This window comes from Macaca mulatta, chromosome 4 (genome assembly GCF_049350105.2).
Source record: "Macaca mulatta isolate MMU2019108-1 chromosome 4, T2T-MMU8v2.0, whole genome shotgun sequence".
NCBI lineage: Eukaryota > Metazoa > Chordata > Mammalia > Primates > Cercopithecidae > Macaca > Macaca mulatta.
The window spans coordinates 121,704,780-121,725,667 of record NC_133409.1 but is presented as its reverse complement, the minus strand read 5'-3'; the positions used below and the strand labels follow the sequence as shown (position 1 = coordinate 121,725,667).

General features: G+C 35.9%; 1 protein-coding gene across 2 annotated transcripts in view; it reads right to left on the bottom strand.

The window, feature by feature from the left end:
• EYS (EGF-like photoreceptor maintenance factor) overlaps positions 1-20,888 on the bottom strand; it is a 1,786,799-nt gene that overhangs the window by 45,821 nt on the left and 1,720,090 nt on the right. For both annotated transcript variants that reach the window (XM_078001263.1, XM_078001264.1), the window contains exon 38: positions 8,908-9,080. In XM_078001263.1, the coding sequence (XP_077857389.1) occupies positions 8,908-9,080 (173 nt within the window). The remainder of the gene's footprint in view (positions 1-8,907; positions 9,081-20,888) is intronic.

Genomic DNA, 20,888 nt, shown 5'->3' with positions numbered 1-20,888 from the left:
GAGTGGACCTCATAGACATCTACAGAACTCTCCACCCCAAATAAACAGAATATACATTCTTCTCAGCACTACATCACACTTATTCCAAAATTGACCACATAGTTGGAAGTAAAGCACTCCTCAGCAAATGTAAAAGAACAGAAATTATAACAAACTGTCTCTCAGACCACAGTGCAATCAAATTAGAACTCAGGACTAAGAAACTCAATCAAAACCACTCAACTACATGGAAACTGAACAACCTGCTCCTGAATGACTACTGGGTGCATAACGAAATGAAGGCAGAAATAAAGATGTTCTTTGAAACCAATGAGAACAAAGATACAACATACCAGACTCTCTGGGACACATTTAAAGCAGTGTGTAGAGGGAAATTTATAGCACTAAATGCCCACAAAAGAAAGCTCAAAAGATCTAAAACTGACACCCTAACATCACAATTAAAAGAACTAGACAAGCAAGAGCAAACACATTCAAAAGCTAGCAGAAGGCAAGAAATAACTAAGATCAGAGCAGAACTGAAGGAGATAGAGACACAAAAAACCCTCCAAAAAATCAATGAATCCAGGAGTTGGTTTTTTGAAAAGATCCACAAAATTGATAGACTGCTAGCAAGACTAATAAAGAAGAAAAAAGAGAAGAATCAAATAGACGCAATAAAAAATGATAAAGGGGATATCACCACCGACTCCACAGAAATACAAACTACCATTAGAGAATACTATAAACACCTCTACACAAATAAACTAGAAAACCTAGATGAAATGGATAATTTCCTGGACACTTACACTCTCCCAAGACTAAACCGGGAAGAAGCTGAATCCCTGAATAGACCAATAGCAGGCTCTGAAATTGAGGCAATAATTAATAGCCTACCAACCAAAAAAAGTCCAGGACCAGACAGATTCACAGCCAAATTCTACCAGAGGTACAACGAGGAGCTGGTACCATTCCTAATGAAACTATTCCAATCAATAGAAAAAGAGAGAATCCTCCCTAACTCATTTTATGAGGCCAATATCATCCTGATACCAAAGCCTGGCAGAGACACAACAAAAAAAGAGAATTTTAGACCAATATCCCTGATGGACATCGATGCAAAAATCCTCAATAAAATACTGGCAAACCGAATCCAGCAGCACATCAAAAAGCTTTCCACCATGATCAAGTGGGCTTCATCCCTGGGATGCAAGGCTGGTTCAACATACACAAATCAATAAACATAATCCAGCATATAAACAGAACCAAAGACAAAAACTACATGTTTATCTCAATAGATGCAGAAAAGGCCTTTGACAAAGTTCAACAGCCCTTCATGCTAAAAACTCTCAATAAACTAGGTATTGATGTAACATATCTCAAAATAATAAGAGCTATTTATGACAAACCCACAGCCAATATCATACTGAATGGGCAAAAAATGGAAAAATTCCCTTTGAAAACTGGCACAAGACAAGATGCCCTGTCTCACCACTCCTATTCAACATAGTGTTGGAAGTTCTGGCTAGGGCAATCAGGCAAGAGAAAGAAATCAAGGGTATTCAGTTAGGAAAAGAAGAAGTCAAATTGTCCCTGTTTGCAGATGACAGGATTGTATATTTAGAAAACTCCGTCATCTCAGCCCAAAATCTCCTTAAGCTGATAAGAAACTTCAGCAAAGTCTCAGGATACAAAATTAATGTGCAAAAATCACAAGCCTTCTTATACACCTGTAACAGACAAACAGAGAGCCAAATCATGAATGAACTTCCATTCACAATTGCTTCGAAGAGAATAAAATACCTAGGAATACAACTTAGAAGGGATGTGAAGGACCTCTTCAAGGAGAACTACAGACCACTGCTCAGTGAAATAAAAGAGGATGCAAACAAATGGAAGAACATACCATGCTCATGGATAGGAAGAATCAATATCGTGAAAATGACCATACTGCCCAAGGTAATTTATAGATTCAATGCCATCCCTATCAAGCTACCAATGAGTTTCTTCACAGAATTGGAAAAAACTGATTTAAAGTTCATATGGAACCAAAAACGACCCTGCATTGCCAAGACAATCCTAATTCAAAAGAACAAAGCTGGAGGCATCATGCTACCTGACTTCAAACTGAACTACAAGGCTACAGTAACCAAAACAGCATGGTACTGGTACCAAAACAGAGATATAGACCAATGGAACAGAACAGAGCCCTCAGGATTAATACCACACATCTACAGCCATCTGAATTTTGACAAACCTGACAAAAACAAGAAATGGGGAAATGATTCCCTATTTAATAAATGGTGCTGGGAAAATTGGCTAGCCATAAGCAGAAAGCTGAAACTGGATCCTTTCCTTACTCCTTATATTAAAATTAATTCAAGATGGATTAGAGACTTAAATATTAGACCTAATACCATGAAAACCCTAGGAGAAAACCTAGGTAATACCATTCAGGACATAGGCATGGGTAAGGACTTCATGTCTGAAACACCAAAAGCAACAGCAACAAAAGCCCAAATTGACAAATGGGATCTAATTAAACTAAAGAGCTTCTGCACAGCAAAAGAAACTACCATCAGAGCGAACAGACCACCTACAAAATAGGAGAAAATTTTTGCAGTCTACTCATCTGACAAAGGGCTAATATCCAGAACCTACAAAGAACTCAAACAAATTTACAAGAAAAAAACAACCCCATCAAAAAGTGGGCAAAATATATGAACAGACATTTCTCAAAAGAAGACATTCATACAGCCTACAGACACATTAAAAAATGCTTGTCATCACTGGCCATCAGAGAAATGCAAATCAAAACCACAATGAGATACCATCTCACACCAGTTAGAATGGCAATCATTAAAAAGTCAGGAAATAACAGGTGCTGGAGACAATGTGGAGAAATAGGAACACTTTTACACTGTTGGTGGGATTGTAAACTAGTTCAACTATTGTGGGAAACAGTGTGGCGATTCCTCAAGGATCTAGAACTAGAAATACCATATGACCCAGCCATCCCATTACTGGGGATATACCCAAAGGATTGTAAATCATGATGCTATAAAGACACATGCACACGTATGTTTATTGCGGCACTATTCACAATAGCAAAGACTTGGAATCAACTGAAGTGTCCATCAGTGACAGACTGGATTAAGAAAATGTGGCACATATACACCATGGAATACTATGCAGCCATAAAAAAGGATGAGTTCATGTCCTTTGTAGGGACATGGATGCATCTGGAAACCATCATTCTCAGTAAACTATCGCCAGAACAGAAAACCAAACACCGCATGTTCTCACTCATAGGTGGGAAGTGAACAATGAGATCACTTGGACATGGGAAGGGGAACATTACACACCAGGGCCTATTATGGGGAGGGGGTGAGGGGGAGGGATGGCATTGGGAGTTGTAACTGATGTAAATGATGAGTTGATGGGTGCTGACAAGTTGATGGGTGCAGCACACCAACATGGCACATGGATACATATGTAACAAATCTGCACATTGTGCACATGTACCCTAGAACTTAAAGTATAATAAAAATAAAAATAAAAAAAAAATAAGACCTTGGGAAAGGAATGCATGAGGTCTATAAATGGCCACTCTGGGAGTGTCTGTCTTATGTGGTTGAGATAAGGACTGAAATATGCCCTGGTCTTCTGCAGTACCCTCAGGCTTATTAGGGTGGGGAAGAAACCCCACCCTGGTAAATTTGAGGTCAGATGGGTTCTCTGCTCTCGAACCCTGTTTTCTGTTGTTGAAGGTATTTATCAAGACAATATATGCACAGCTGAACATAGACCCTTATCAGGAGTTTTTGACTTTGCCCCTTGCCTTTTGGTCTTGCTTTGCCCTTTGCCTTGTGATCTTTATTGGCCTCAGAAGCATGTGATCTTTGTGACCTACTCCCTGTCCATACACCTACCCTTTTGAAATCCTTAATAAAAACTTGCTGCTTTTGCGGCTTAGGTGGGCTTCACGGAACTACCAATATGTGATGTCACCCCTAGCAGCCCAGCTGTAAAATTCCTCTCTTCGTACTCTTTCTCTTTATTTCTCAGACCAGCTGACACTTAGGGAAAATAGAAAGAGCCTATGCTGAGTTGGAGGTGGATTCCCCTGATAAGGGAGGATTCCGGAAGGACACTATTTTATACTGCTTTGGATCTCTTCATGTTGCCTGAGTGGGTTGTCCACAAATATTATTTAAAATTAAAAAATTTGCTATTACTCGATTGAGAATGATTTTCTTTGTTTGTTTGCTTTATATTTAGATACAGGGTCTCATTCTGTCATCCAAGCTGGAGTGCAGTGGCATGATCTCAACTCACTGTGACCTTGAATTGTGACCCCAAGCAATCCTCCTGCTTCAGCCTCCTAAGTAGCTAGGACTACAGGCAGGCACCACCACACCTGGCTAATTATTCTATTTTTTTTTGTATAGATGAAGGTTTTGCTATGTTGCCCAGGCTGGTCTAGAACTCCTAGCCTCAAGCAGTCCTCCTCCCTCGGCCTCCCGAAGTGCTAGGATCACAGGCATAAGCTACTGCACCTGACTATTGTTGTTGTTGTTTTAAACATTTTATTTGGTCATTTTGGAAACTTAATGTCTACTACATTTATCATAATAATTTGAAAATCTTTACATGTTTTATATAGAAAACATCTTCTTAAAATAGGAGGTTTAAAATATTTAAACTTAAGAATCTATTAAAGATGTAAATAACGAGTTGATGGGTGCAGCACACCAACATGGCACAAGTATACATATGTAACAAACCTGCACGTTATGCACATGTACCCTACAACTTAAAGTATAATAATAATAAAAAAAAAACTAATCCATATTATTAAAATAAAAATGATAAAAATATCTGTGTGAACATGGCCTGCATTTTACCCAAGTGTAATCTGACACTTTTTTTCTTTCTCTGTAGGAGGCAACTAATACTGATTGAGTTCTAGTTATATGCTAGGCACTGTGGAGGCCTCCTTATTTTATTGATTCCATATCATACTCTTTCTGGAGGTTTGCTAGATTAGTCTTTGACAATTCTAACTCTCAGACTATAGGGCTTTCTTTACCATTTGCCTTGTGATATTCCTTGGCTGCTGTAAGAACATGACACTAGAAGGCTTGCTTTCCTATTTTTCTTAATGTAAAGTTTATAGATTTTATCAAGTGGAGGAAATGAAATAATGACCTATTTTCTGATCTTTGTATCTTCCCCTATGGTCATGATAATTTCGACTTGCTTGTCACCAGTAATATTTTGATTAAAAACTAAGGGAGCCTCCTCTTATTGCCCCATATTAGAAAGTAAAGTTTGTGGCTGGATCTCATCATTGTCAATCATCTCAGTTTAAAAGAAGGTGGGCAGACCTGCCTAAGGGAAAGTAGCAACCAAGTCCTATTTGTAGAAATTGTTTGTAAACACTGTTTTTGTCTGCCTTCCTAGAATGGGGGCAGGGTATTTATGACTCAATACATAAAACATTTTGAGGGAGGAAACTTCAGTTATCAGGAGCTAAAAATTCAATGTATGTAATTTTTGTGCTTATTAATGCTATCTTGAATGGAAATGAAAAAAGAACTTTATTGAAAAAATAACCTTATAGATATGTCTCTTAAAGTTCTTAACTTTTCACTCACTGCTTTGTAAAAATTAATAAAAATTTCAGACTTGACAAAAGTAGAATGAAATCTCCCCAGACTTTGGCCAAAACTTCCCCACGAACAGAGATTCTTAAATATCTCCTTTTCACACATGAGAAACCTGATGTTCAGGGGAGTTAAGTTACTTGCCCAATGTCTAAGGTTAGAAATAGAAATGTGTCTGTTTCTTTCTACTAAGGCTTAGTTGCCACATCTGTTCATTTAAATGCTCAAAAAGCCTGATGTTTATATAAACTTCAGAATTATTATGTATACTTCACTTTCTCTCCCAGTTTCACTTATAATTTAGCAGGTTGTATTGAAGAGCATAGAAGACTAAACAAGTAAAATGTGTGTTCCTAGGAATCATAGCTAGTGCCTACTTATCTTTTACTTTTTATGACTATTATAAGTTCATAGAGATAGAGAATCTAATACACATGTAACTACATCTCTATTAATGATCACGATGGGATTGAAAGTAGTGAAATAAAGACTAAAGCTTATTTTTTTTCTATGAAGAAAGCATGTGCATTGCTTGCTGTGTTCCACATGGCCACCTTCACCTGAAAAATGAGTATTTGAAAACAGGAAAACACAGTAATAATTCCTGAAACTGCCATCTACTGTGTGTTGGACCAATTTCTCTATTATTAGGAAAACCAAGGACTTGGCTGGAAACCATCCCATGTGTTGGAAGGGCTTGAAGAATTGAACTTCTCCATTAGCAAGAATCAGTTTCAGTGGAAATCAGGGACTGGTTGGACCATAAAGAATTGTTGGCATGACAAAAATGTTTAAGTACTTTGAACATTTGTCTGTTTCATGCAAAATGTCTGCATGTGTGGGTTTCTTTACCTTATGGAATGAGAAATGAGTGAAAAGAAAATTATACTATGAATGGAAAAAATGTGAAAACAAAAAAGGAAACATTTTCATTATTTGCTGGGTTAAAAGTCAAAAACTTACACATTATGGAATCTGACTTGGCTATATGTCATTGATGCACAATAGCTAGAATTTAGTAATATTAAAACTAGTCATGAAAAAAGCAATTTACCAATATTATGAAGAAAAAGTAAACTGAGAGGCGATTTTATGATTTAGGAGAGGTTACATGTATAGTTGTAAATCATAAGTTATAACAGGAAGGACTGCTATAACATAAAAGAAGTCAGCAAATAAGCAAGACTTGAGTATATGAGAAAAGTAACTGGACATATTGTCTATCTTGCAAAATGTGTGAACCAGAATTCTTGGTATAATATTTTAATGAATACTCTGGATTCTAAAGTATTCTAATCAAATTGTTATTTTATAGAATATCAAGGTATATCTTTGGTTAATTTTGTGTTAGAATTCTATGTGGATGTCACCCATTTTCTGGCACCTTTAATCAAATCTTCTAGACTTTCTTTCTGTAAAAGTAATTTCATTACTCTGACTATTCCAATACATATTTATGTATGTATTTATGTATCGATCTATCATCTATCTATCTATCTTCTATCTATACATCCATTCATGTATCTTCATCTGCCGTCTGTGTATATAATCCATTTATATACATCCACACATCCACACAAATTTTGGGTTAATCTATCTTTCAAACTTTCACTGAGCCTTTAAGCATCAAAACTGTGGCTTGCCCTATTGTTAAATTCACTAGCCCTTATGTTACTTGTCATATTATTTCTTTCCATTTCTAAAAGCTATTTCTTGGGAGTTATAAAGGTACTCATCTTGGTTAATTTTTGAGTACTTTGCCTTTCACTAAGGAACTATCCTATGAAAACCATCACAATTAGTTTTTATTATTGCTATTAAGTTTAAATATTTAACCAACTTTCTTTTTTTTTTTTTTTTTGCTCTGCACTATATGATGGGTGCTAGACACTCAACAGACATGGTCACTGTCCTCAGTTCTATAAAAGACAATCAGGAAACGCTTCCCTAAATTAGCAAGGTGAAGTGTTAGCACCTGTTATGGAGGGGCAGATGAAAGCATTTTAGGCAGAGGAAACAACACAAAATCTCTACTTCAGGAAAGAGTGTGGCATATTCTAGGAATTAAGAAACACAGTTTCTTAAAGATCAAGATTGATCCCTAGTGTCACTATGAGAGACTGGTTTATGTAAGCCAGATACAAAACTTCATCTCATTATTTCATAGTTACACTCTTAAGACATGATTAAACATTTTTTCCTGTAAACTACTATTATTCTAACCCTCAAATGTCTTCCATTTGTTAACAATTTTAACTTTTGGAGAGTTAAACACAAGTAGAATATCAAGGAATATAGGAATAACATGTTTGCATTAATATATTTGATAAAGTGATCTAGAAGTATTAATTTTTTTCTTATCACAAATATGAATATGATGTTACAATAAAATATCCAAATAATGCAAAGCTGGATATAGTACAACTGGTGATTGACTCCTGTACTCTTTTTATCCCAGCCTCTGTTTCTAAAATAGGGAAGAGAGAGCTAAAGCTCTCTCACCCACCATCTCATCTTCTGGGTGGTGGGTGAGGCAGGATAGAGAAATAGTAGATAGTCCAGTCTCAGAAAGCTAGGATATGGCAGGTAGGTCTTTATGTCCCTTTATTTTCCTGGCTTAATCTCTCCAGCTTCACTAACTGGGAGTTTCCTGGATTCCCTAATGCTGTTCTGGAAGTCCCAGCCAGGGATTAAAGAGAAGATAGATCAGATCTAGAAGTACTGTTATAGCCCAGCTTGTGAGCGCCCAGAGATTGCTGAGCTCTTTTAGAGGCACTACCATAAATTGTCCCAGTAGTTAGGACATTGTTGCTTCTGACTGTTACTACTGGACTTGGGACCATTTCTCCTCTCTAATTTCCCTCTGAAGCTGATGGTCTTGTGATATTGCTGAGGGTTTTGAGTGAGATGGAAAGTACAGATAGGAGAGGCTCACAGAGATGAAGTCTTGATCTGGAACTGAGTTATGAACTTAAGCTCACTTGACTTAACTACATTTAGCACAAAACATCTAGAACATCCACACAAATAGGGAGTTTAGAGTTAATAAAGCAATACTAAAAGCCATATTTTTTGTACTACTGAATTTTAAGTACTAGTCTATCTGTGAAGTATAATGTCAAACATACTCGAAAAAGAGGAGAGTAGATTCTAATTTTATTATATGTACTTTTTTACTTTTCAAAAAGAAAACTGACTTTGAAATTCCTAATTTTAGTTATATTTGTGAACAGCAAAATGACTTGAAATTCTGCTTTACCTTGTTCACAGTAGATTCCAGTGGTTCCTAGAGGACAGAAACAGGTGTATCCATGAGGTAATGAAATGCAGGTTGCTCCTCTGCTACAGTGGTGTGGAGGGTCATGTTCAGGATCACAGATGGAAACTGTCTCTGTGCAGAATGCTCCTTTCCACCTAGTGGTACAGTTGCAGCTGTGGGTTGAGAGAAAGTCACATGGTTTGAGCACTTGGGTAGAGATGGATACATACTATGTATTGCCTTGATGCTAACTTGTCAATTTTAACTGCAGTTCCAAGAGATCAAAATGAATTGTGATTCAAACTCTAAGACCTAAATTGTCAAAGGAGAGAGTTAATAACTGGTTACAGGATTACTGGACTCCACATCAAAGACTTTAAAAGATTCAGAGTGTAAAAGTAGAAAGATAATTTTTTGAGAATCGTTTCTTTGGACAAAATTGCATTGTAAGTCTCTCTCCCAACTCCCACACCACCACCAAGAGAAAAAGCTGTGCATGGTATTGCTGTCTCCTAACTTCAAGCCTAGTGGAAAGAGATTTAGCAGGACCACTTGGAGAGCTTGGTATGTGTTCCCTGGCATTGGCAAACTCACAGGCTCAGCTCCTGGGGTTGCAGAAAGAGCTGCAAACATGCTGAAGACAAGTCAAATGTGAGTGAATCCCAGGAAAGGGATGTTCATAGTCAGGAACAACAGCTTGAGGATATATAAAAATGAATCTTGACCAAGAGTTGTCCTTCTGGCTAAGATACCTGGGCAGTAAGAGGTTTCTGGCTAGAGCAGAAGCTGAGGGGTAATGGGGAATACTCAGCTGAAAGAGAGACCTTGTCTGGGTTTAGAGAGTGATATTGGGGGGAGCCCAGAAGAAAACTTTCCGATAGACCCATCAAAGGCAGAGTTGTCAGACAAAACGCAGAGCATCTAGTTAAATTTAAACATGAGTTAAACAATGAATAACTTTTCTTAGTAGAAGTATGTCCTGATATGGTTTGGCTGTGTCCCCACCCAAATCTCATCCTGAATTGTAGTTCCTGTAATCCCCATGTGTTATGGAAGGGACTAGGTGGAGAAAATTGAATCATGGGGGAGGTTTCCCCCATCCTGTTCTCATGATAATGAGTTAGTACTCATGAGATCTGATGGTTTTATAAGGGGCTTCCTTCTTCACTGGGCGCTCATTCTTCTTCCTGCCACCACATGAAGAAGGACATGTTTGCTTCCCCTTCCACCATGATGTAAGTTTTCTGAGGCCTCCCCAGCCATGCTGAACTGTGAGTCAATTAAACCTCTTTCCTTTATAAATCACCCATTTTCAAGTATGTCTTTATTAGCAGCATGAGAACGGACTAATACATGTCCCATACAATATTTGAACTTTAAATAATATTTGAGATTTTATTGTTATATATCTTGATATATAGATACATATATATACATATATATACATGCACATATATATATAGTTGATAAATTGTTGTTTGTCTGAAATTCAAATTTATCTGGGCACCATGTGTTTATTTTCCCCTCCCTGCCTCCCTCCCTACCTGCCTTTTTCCCTTTCTTCCTTCCCTTTCTCTCCCCACCATACCCCTTCCTTTCTTCTTCTTCTGAAAACACTACACTAAAGAGTACATGAGAGAAAGGGTTAACTTAAAATTCCTGTTACCGTCAGAGAGCCATAAACCACCGTGCCAGTCTAAAGAGCACATTCTAGAACTGGGTGTGAGATATAGGGGTCAGAAACTGTTAAACTGGAAAAGGACAGCAGTTGATCACACCTTCCCAGACCTTTTAGTTATGTCATATACTTTTATATGCTTGTTGCATCTAAATTAATAGTTGTGCAAAAAAAGTTCGGAAAATTGTATAGGGTTCTCCAAAATAGAGACAAACAAAATACAGAATTAATCTGCTACAAAATTACATTTTTTGAAGATTATTTTTGAAGATCAAAAAGAGTATAGAATGTATAAAGACTTCTTATACAAAAAAGAGAATGAGTAATTTCGCAAAAGAAATAAAACTATAGTAAAAATTCTTATTAAATAATTTTTAAACACGATGCTCTGTCATTACTTTTAAAAGTGACGATTGCGCCATCTAGTGGTTCATTTTTATCTACTTGAAAAAAGCTTAACAAAATTATTCTCACTGCCTTATAGATGGAACTCACAATGGTAAAATATTTATTTTATTTAATTCACTTACACTTTATTGTATATATTTAAGGTATATAACATAGTGTTATGGGAATAAAATACTTGCTTGGATATTAAAGTAGATAAATCACATTAAGCATAATATAGATGCTAAAATCTTATTTGAAAAAAATAACAAATCAGAACATCATATAGTTTGTTTCAGAATTTTTAGGTCTGAAACAATTAGCTATATGTTTAATATATAATTAGTGATTATATAATTCTAATGAGAATGATTTTGTGCAAGGTCAAATTTTTCTTTTTGTTCCTTGGTTTCTATAACACCCTGTGAAATATAGATAATAAAAAATTTCAAGCCTTCATTAGTTATTCTCTACTTTGGGTGATATTTTTCTGACCCTTGATGTTAATTCATTAATATTTCTTCCCTTAACCACATATACTACTCTGCCCTGAGGAAAAGTAGATTTTGTAGAAGTGTGTGTGTGACGTGAGGTGTCTATATAGTGGGCAATGTAAAAACAAAACAAAGACAGGTTGGTATCTATTTAAAGAATATTTATTATTTTTTACAGGCTAGCTGTCTGTGCTTATCTTAGGATTGAGGATAGTACTGTGCTTGGTACTGAGATTCTACAACACAGGAGGGTCCATTTTTGACCTCATGGACTTCTGTATTTTGGAGAAATCAGATTAGTAAGGAGACAATTTTAATAAGATGGGACAAGTTCTAAAATGGTTATTATGGTATCCTGTGGATGGATATCTAAGTAATTTTAGTGGATTACTTAGGGAAGGCTAAGGGAAGGCTTAGGAAAGGCTGCCAAAGTGAAATTTGCCCATATAAATGCATGCACTGAGAGGAGGTGTCAAAGGACTTTGAACAACAGGCTGAGACAATTCAACTTTTTAAAAAAAACTATTAATTTTTGTGGGTACAGAGTAGGTGTACATATTTATGGGGTACATGACATGTTTTGGTATAGGCATGCAATGTGTGACAATCACATCATGGAAAATAGGGTATCCATCCCCTCAAGCATTTGTCTTTTGTGTTACAAACAATCCAATTATACTCTCTTAGTTATTTTAAAATGTACAATTAAATTATTATTGACTATAGTCACCCTGTTGTGCTATCCAATACTAGTTCTTGCTCATTCATTCTCACTACTTTTTTGTACCCGCTAACCATCCCTACCTCCCTGTTACCTACCACCCTTCTCAGCCTCTAGTGACCATCCTTCTAGTCTCTATCTCCATGAGTTCAACTGTTTTGATTTTTAGAACCCACAAATAAGTGAGAATATGTGATGTTTGCCTTTCTGTGCCTGGCTTCAGTTCAATTTTTAAGTGACAGGTGTATACAAAATGACACGAATGATGAGGCACACTTTAAGAATATTGATCTGTTATGTGTAGGATGATTGCATAGTTTAACAATAAGCTCTCTGGTGACGTAATTTTAATCTTAGTGAGATCGTAGCATATTTTTGCTACTAGAAAAGGGGCCGGCAACCTTTTTTTTGTAAAGGGCAAGGCAGTTTACAGTTTTGCTTTGTGGGCCATATAGACACTGTAGCAATAACTAAACTCTGCCATTGTTGAAAGCAGCCACAGAAAACACACAAATGGGTGTGGCTGTATCCCAATAAATTTTAGTTACACAAATAGGTGGTAGGCCAGATTTGGCCCATATGCCATAGTTTTCTGACCCCAGCACTCTAGACCATTAATTCCAGAGCTAGGGTCTGTTTTGTTTTTTATTATTGTCTCAAGGCCCAAAACAGTTCTTGGTTTATTGTAAGTTTTAATTGACTATTCAAGGAATAAACACATAAATGAATAAATATAATAGGTCATGGCTGGGATAAGAAAGCAGATGGAGGCAAAAGTCCTGAATAGGAAAATTGCTGTGGGGATGCAGAGGTTGAAGTGTAGATGTGAGAGGCATTTTCAAGGCTTTGGTAAGTGTGTTGGTATGAAAGAAGAAAAATTATAGTAATGACAAACATTATTTGATGCTTACCATGTGTCAGGCACTCTTCTAACCTTTTTAGTTTCTCTATTACCTTATAAGAAGGGTACTATCATCATCCTCATTTTGAAGAGGAGGAATCTGAGGAACAGAGAGGTTAAGTCTGCTAATAAGTGAGGAAGTCCATGCTTTAGTTACCATTTTGTGTCTCTCAGTCCTGTGGAAGTGTTGGGACCGTGAAAGAGCATGGTGTTGTTAGTGAAATAGGGACAACTGGATAGCAATATAGTAAAGGGAAAACATAAAGAATCTACTTTTATAGGCTTTATTCCTGGGATGCAAGACTGGTTCAACATATACAAATTGATAAATGTGATTCACCACATAAATAGAATTAAAAGCAAAAACCATATCATGTTCTCAACAGATGCAGAAAAGACTTTGATAAAATTTAACTTTCTTTTGTGTTAAAAACCCTCAACAAACGAGACATTGAAGGACCATACTTCAAAATAATAAGAGCAGTCTATGACAAATCCATAGCCAAACATCATCCTGAACAGGCGAAAGATCGAACCATTCCCCTTAAGAACTGCAACAAGACAAGGGTGCCCACTCTCGCCACTGCTATTCAACACAGTAATGGAAGTGCTAGCCACAGCAATCATGCAAGAGAAAGAAAGAAAAGATATCCAAATAGAAAGAGAGGAATTCAAGTCATCTCTCCTTGCAGATGATATTATTCTATACTGAGAAAATCCCATGGACTCTGCCAAAAGGCTCCTAGAACTTATAAATAATTTCAGTAAAATTTCAGAATACAAAATCGCTGTACAAAAATCAGTAGCATGCCTATACACCAATTACGTCCAAGCTGAGAACAAAAGCAAGAATGAAATCCCATTTACAATAGCCACAAAAAGAATGAAGTACCTAGGAACACAGAACCAAGGAGGTGAAAGATCTTTATAATGATAATTACCAAACACTGATGAAGGAAATCAGAGATGACACAAACAAATGAAAAAAGATTTCATGCTCATAAATGGGAAGAATCAATATTGTTAAAATGGATATACTGACCAAAGCAATTTACAGATTCAATGTTATTCCTATAAACTACCAACATAATTTTTCACAGAATTAAAAAAATTATTCTAAAATTCATATGGAAACAAAAAAGAGGCTAAATAGCCGAAACAATCCTAAGCAAAAAGCACAAGGCCAGAGGCATCACTCTACCTAACTTCAAACTATACTACAAGCCTACAGTAATCAAAATAGCATGGCACTGGTACAGAAACAGACACACAGACCAATGGACAGAACAGAGAACCTAGAAATAAAGTCATACACCTAAAAGCACCTGATCTTCAACAAAGTCAATGATAAGCAATGGGGAAAGGGCTTCCTATTCAATAAATGGTGCTGGAATAACTGGCTAGCCATATGCAGAAGATTGAAACTAGACCCCTTCCCTTCACTATATATGTTATGAAAATTAACTCAAGATGGACTAAAGACTTAAATGTAAGACCTAAACCTATAAAAACCCTAGAAGAAAACCTAGGAAATACCATTCTAGACATCAGGCTTGGTAAAGAATTTACGACTAAGTCCCCAGAAGCAATTTCCATAAAAGCAAAAATTGACAAATGGGACCTAATTAAACCAAAGAGCTTCTGCACAGCAAAAGAAACTATCAATAGAGTAAACAGACAACCTACCGAATGGGAGAAAATATTCACACACTACACAACAACAAAGGTCTAATGTCTAGAATATATAAGGAACTTAAACAATTCAACAAGCAGAAAACAGATAACCCCATTAAAAAAATGGGCAAATGACATGAACAGACACTTCTCAAAAGAAGACATACATGAAACCAACAAATAGATTAAGTAATGCTCAACATCACTAATCGTTAGAGAAATGCAAACCAAAACCACAATGAGATACCAACTCACACCAATCAGAATGGCCATTATAAAAAAGTAAAAAAAAAAAAATGACAGCCATTGGTGAGGTTGCAATGAAAAGGGCACACTTAAACATTGCTAGTGGGAATGTAAATTACTTCAGCCACTGTGAAAAGCAGTGTGGATATTTCTTAAAAAACTTAAAACAGAGCTACCATTCAACCCAGCAATCCCATTACTGGCTATACACCCAAAGGAATATAAATCATTCTATGAAAAAGACATATGCATCTGTATGTTAACCGCAGCACTATTCACAATAGCAAAGACATGGAATCAACCTATATGCCCATCAACAGGGTACTGGATAAAGAGAATGTGGTACATATTCATCATGGAATACTACACAGCCATTGAAAAAATGAAATCATGTCCTTTGTAGAAACATGAATGCAGCTGGAGGCCATTATCTTATGCAAACTAACATAGGAACAGAAAACTAAATACTGCATATTCTCATTTATAAGTAGGAGCTAAACAATGAGTACATATGGACACAAACAAATGGGAACGATAGGCACTGGGGACTACTTGATGTAGGGAGGTGGGAGGCAATGTGGGGTGAAAAACTACCTATTGGGTACTATGCTCACTATCTGGGTGATGGAATTATTTGTACACCAAACCTCAGCAACACACACTTATGTAACAAACCTGCACATGTACATCCTGAACCTAAAATAAAAGTTGAAAAAACAAAGCCACTTTTAGCTAGACTGCATTGGAGGTAAGAGTAGGTGATAAAATAGCTTTTTTTTTTTTTTTTTTCTATAAGCATCTAGGGACATGGCTTGTAAATTTGATGATAGTTCAGGACATAAGGCAGATTTAATTAAATAGACTAGCAGGCAAAGAGCTGGGAAACATGCACCCGGCATACAATAGCTAAGACTACTTAAATCATACTGAGGAATCATTGACACTATACAGAGCACTGTTTTCTTATTTCAAGACCATTCAAAAAATGTTACATATCCTTAATTGTCAGTACAAGGAAAAATTTGTGGGTTCTTCTGTCTCCAAACATAAACAGATGATAGCAGAGAATAAAATATTAAACACTTTGGAAATGTAACAGCTCATCATGATAGTAAATCTAGAGATGAATATTAGAGTGTGTTCTTACTAATATAGTTAATTATTTTACTTCTGTGCATTTAGAATGAAACTGATTTGAATTCCTAAATTGCAGATATATTGTTTAGTTCTGACTGTCAATTTTATAACTTAGAACCTCTATGGGTTAATTTTTCCTCATTACTATAGAAATTCAACATGAAGAATTTAATTTTCTTGTAATTAGGTAAGTCTAAGACTGTAAGAGTTTAGTATGAACATGGATATAAAAAATTAACTGAAAATGAGATAATAGAAGATTTAATATTTTTTGTTAAATATCATTCACTTACTAAATATTACCAAAGAGGGATTATAGAGCAGCATTGTACATCGTTACCAAGGTGAGTACAAAATAGAAAACATGGACTTGTTCCTCACCCTGAGGACTTGCTACTTTATTTAGAATAATGTATTTGTATGAAATATATATAAAATATAATATTCAAAGTTTCTTAGGGCTTTACCTTAGTGCCAGGCACCATTTTAAGTACTTTAGATATAGTAATTTGTTTAATCACCATATAAAACCTACAAAGTAATACTATTATTCGCCCTCAGATTGCAGATGAGAAGCTAATACAGAAAAATATAACCTCTGCTTAGCCTACTTTTTCAGGTTACCTATCAAATATGGATTTTGATGCTTTGGATAAGAGAGATTCTTCTTTATATGTTGAGGCTGAGATAAGAACAGGAAAAGAAAGTTCTTGGAGAAAATTTACTTTGAGCTGGATCTGTAAAAAAGTTCTGGTTATAGATTTGTGGGTTTTCTATGCATAAGCAAAAGCACAGACACAAAATCTATGTGGTGTGATGATAAAGTCATATGAATAATAGAATAAATGCATGTAATTTAGCAATGGGTGATCACATGACCTAAAGGAATCTAGTTCTGCATATATAACTTATTTCTCTGCTATTTAAATAAAAAGAGAAACATAGCTGAATTATTTTCTCAGGTCATCTCCTGTGTGGATGACTAATTCATATAAAATTGCTTTCCTTTATGGCTTATTTCCATTTGAGTAACAAGTTAGGAGAATAAGGTAAGTGTGATATGATGTATAACATTTTATCTGCCAAAATTTGCTGGATTTTAAATGACATGCTCAAAATTTGAGCCTTTGAAGAATATACAATCAAGTGCTAAAACAAATGAACCTCATCGTACACTGGAATGTGATGGCATATTGAAACTCAACATGCTTACTAGGACAGGTTGCTATAATAATCACTCTACCTGCTGACATTCCCCCATGGCCTTCGTTTCTTTGCTGGTGAGATACTCACCTAGGTCCTTGGTGATACCTCACAGAGTTTAAGAAGGATGAGATGAAATGACTCTTTATGTACTATTGAAAATACTGGCAGTTGTCTGTAGGCTTTATTTTGTAGTTCTCCAGGTGTAAGGGCTTGAATATTGTAGTATATTAACAGTTGGAATCAGAATTCCTATTAAGGAGAGAACTGTCTTTGGGAAACTACATGAGCTGCTTGGAGTAGACAGTGAAACCTGGTTGCATTGGGATGAACATGAGCCTGGACTACAAAATACGATGATAAATTATTCTACCTGAGACCAGGAGGGAATTGTGGTTTGTTTTAACCTACAGACTCAGTTGGAAAAAAGCAAAGCAAAGGACAGAAGACAAAAATGGGTAGAATTGCCATGTATTTACTGCAGTGGTGCGGTGACCAAAATACAAGTTGGAAGTTGTTTAGGTGGTCATGATATAAACTTTTTTCCTTCAACATTGTCACCTGTCTCCACCCCCCTGCACCAATCTAAACAATCTGTTCTAAAAGTGGAAATGGCTTTGTTAATTTGATAGAAATTAAAGAAGTTGATTATAGCTTTTAGGCATCTGTGATATGGAATAGTCACTATGGGTGAAAGACTGTTGAGCTAGAGACGACTTGAGAACATAAACCTTCCTTTTGGAATCTTCACAATTTATGTAGATGTCAAGGGTCTGGTAGAAAGTAACTGACATCTGAGCTATAAAAAGACCATGAGAGAAAAGAGTTTACTCTTAAGCCACAGTGTAGGGAGGCTTGATGAAAATCCACAGTGAATTCTTACCTCTGACTCTTATTTTCCAGCTGCTTAAATAATAAAGAAACAAAAAAATGCGAGCTTATTTTAGAATCTATGCTCTTCAAATAAGTTTTTCATATTTTCTGACTATGGAAAGATAATTTTCTGAAAATGTCTCATCTTTGGCCAGTGGGAGTCTCTTTAAGTTGGCTCCTGTTGCCTTTTAATATAACCATAGTTGTCTTTGTTAACATTCTTGCTTTCAGGCATTAAAAAGATATCTAGGCTTATATAATATATTTTCTCTCCTAGAGCTGAGTGTAAAAGTCTCCAAGAAGTCTTGGTTCATTTTAGTGGAAAATGGTATTTGGAGATGACAATTTTGGCACTAGAGGTGTTCATCGCTAGAGGTGTTTCTAAATCTTTTTAGCGGATATAGCTGGGAAAATTTTTTTAAAAAGAAAGATTTTTTTTTTTGAGATGGAGTCTTGCTCTGTCGCCCAGGCTGGAGTGCAATGGTGCAATCTCGGGTCACTGCAGCCTCTTCCTCCCGGGTTCAAGTGATTCTCCCTCTTCAGCCTCCTGAATAGAAAGTTAAGTAATGTGTTCATACATTAATTCCAATTCATATTAAGGAGTAGAATGATTTTTACTTCTTTGATTTTATGCCTAGATCTCTTTCATGCTGAAAATTCTAGTTCCTAATGATTAATATTAATTGTTCATTTGGTTTATGTATATTTATCTGTTATATAAATATAATGCTATTTGTGTATTTTTATATATAGTTTTAAAATAACAATATCAATGTTACCACTAACATCAAGACTACAGGATGCAATAGAATATCTTTATGGTTCTTTTTGTTTTAGGCCATAATCCACTGTATAGTAAACATATTGTGTTTTAAGATCCATTGAATTAAATCTTTTCTGCTTGGTTATGCTACCAACTTGAAGTACAGTTGAATTTATTCATTTCCTTATTTTCCTTCAGTATTCAAAGAGTGGTCTTTTTCTTTTTTGATTTACCATGTGAAACATTTTACCTGGTTCCAAATAAAAACTAAAAACAAATTATAGTTAGAAAGTCTAGCTTTTATCCTTTTACTACTTCTTGTTTTCTCCCTCACCCTATAGATAACCATTTATAAATTGTGTATGTGTAATCTTGCATTTTTTTCTTAGAAAAATATAAGCCTATTTGTATGTGTATCTATATTTATGTATTTATATCTGTTTATATCTATTATCCCCTTTTCTTACATGTTTCTTTACCCTGACTTTTTTCACTTAATAAGTCCTGAGGATCACTCCATAGCAACATATAAAAGGTCTATATATATATGTATATATATGAAGTCCTCCATTACATAAACATTCCTTAGCTTTTTCAGCCAGATACCTAGTGATGAACATTTGAGCGGTTTCCAGTCTTTGTTTTAACAAATAGAGAAATTAGGTTGCTCTAATACATAATAGTGTCTGCTTCTCTATAGCCTCACTACTAGATTAATCATATTTTTAGGTTTTTGCCAACCTCATAGGTGAGAAAAATTATCTATCTAAAATTGGAATCTCTAGAAGACAGAGTTAAGGGCAATTCCAAGAAAGTAAGGAATACTCTTTCAAGGAAGTAACAGTGAGAGAGAAGCAAAGGGAGGAGGAAAAAAGGAGAACTAGTACAAGGTAATGAGTTACCAAGCTGGCCATAGCTTCACAAGAAACACAGCTGATTGCTTGGTAAGGAGAGAGTGTTTCTTGGAAGGTGGGATAGAGTAGTACAATTAATTTGTTTGCTATGCAGAGAGAAAAAGAATAACAGGAAGAGGCGGGTTGATAACAGTCATACATAGCTTGACAACAGATTAAAAATTTACATTTTGCTGCATTGGCAATGGAAAACCAGGAAACATTTTGAGCAGGAAAATGATTAAGAGCAAAGAGGATTTTAGGAAGATCTGGATTAAGGTTAGGAGTGTTTAGGGAACAGGTCACCAGTTGGAAAACAATTACATGTCCAGCTGAGGAGTAATAGAAGACTGAATTAAGCATTGTTGGACAAATATATAAAAGAAGACAGTCTGGGCAAAGGATGCTTAATTTGGGAACTTTGGCAGACCTTAGAGAACCTATTATTGGGTTCTAGGGGTTTGTAAACCTCTAAAATGATAAGCACATTTTTGTGTTCCAAGTATGTTCAGTTTTTAGGGGAAAGGGTTTTTAGCTTTAACCTAATGCTCAAAGGCAGTTCTAAGACAAAAAATAATTAGGAAATCCTGAATCAATGAGATTTTGTGATCACTAATAGATTTATGTTGTAAATAAGCCTCATTTATGAACTTAATATTAATCCTTGGTGCATTTTACATTTTTACAACCACATTCTTCTAACTCCTATTGTACTTATTGTCTGAGCCACTCATTTTAACATCTAACTTGTTTTTGTAACTTTGTTTTCCCTACACTGCTTTTCTTTTTGTTTTAGATGGAGTTTCCCTCTTGTCGTCCAGGCGGGAGTACAGTGTTGAGACCTCAGTTCTCTGCACTCTCTGCCTCCCAGGTTCAAGTGATTCTCCTGCCTTAGCCCCCCAAGTAGCTGGGATTATAGGCACCCACCACCATACTGGCTAATTTTTGTATTTTTAGTAGAGATGGGGTTTTGCCATGTCAGCCAGGCTGGTCCCGAACTCCTGACCTCAG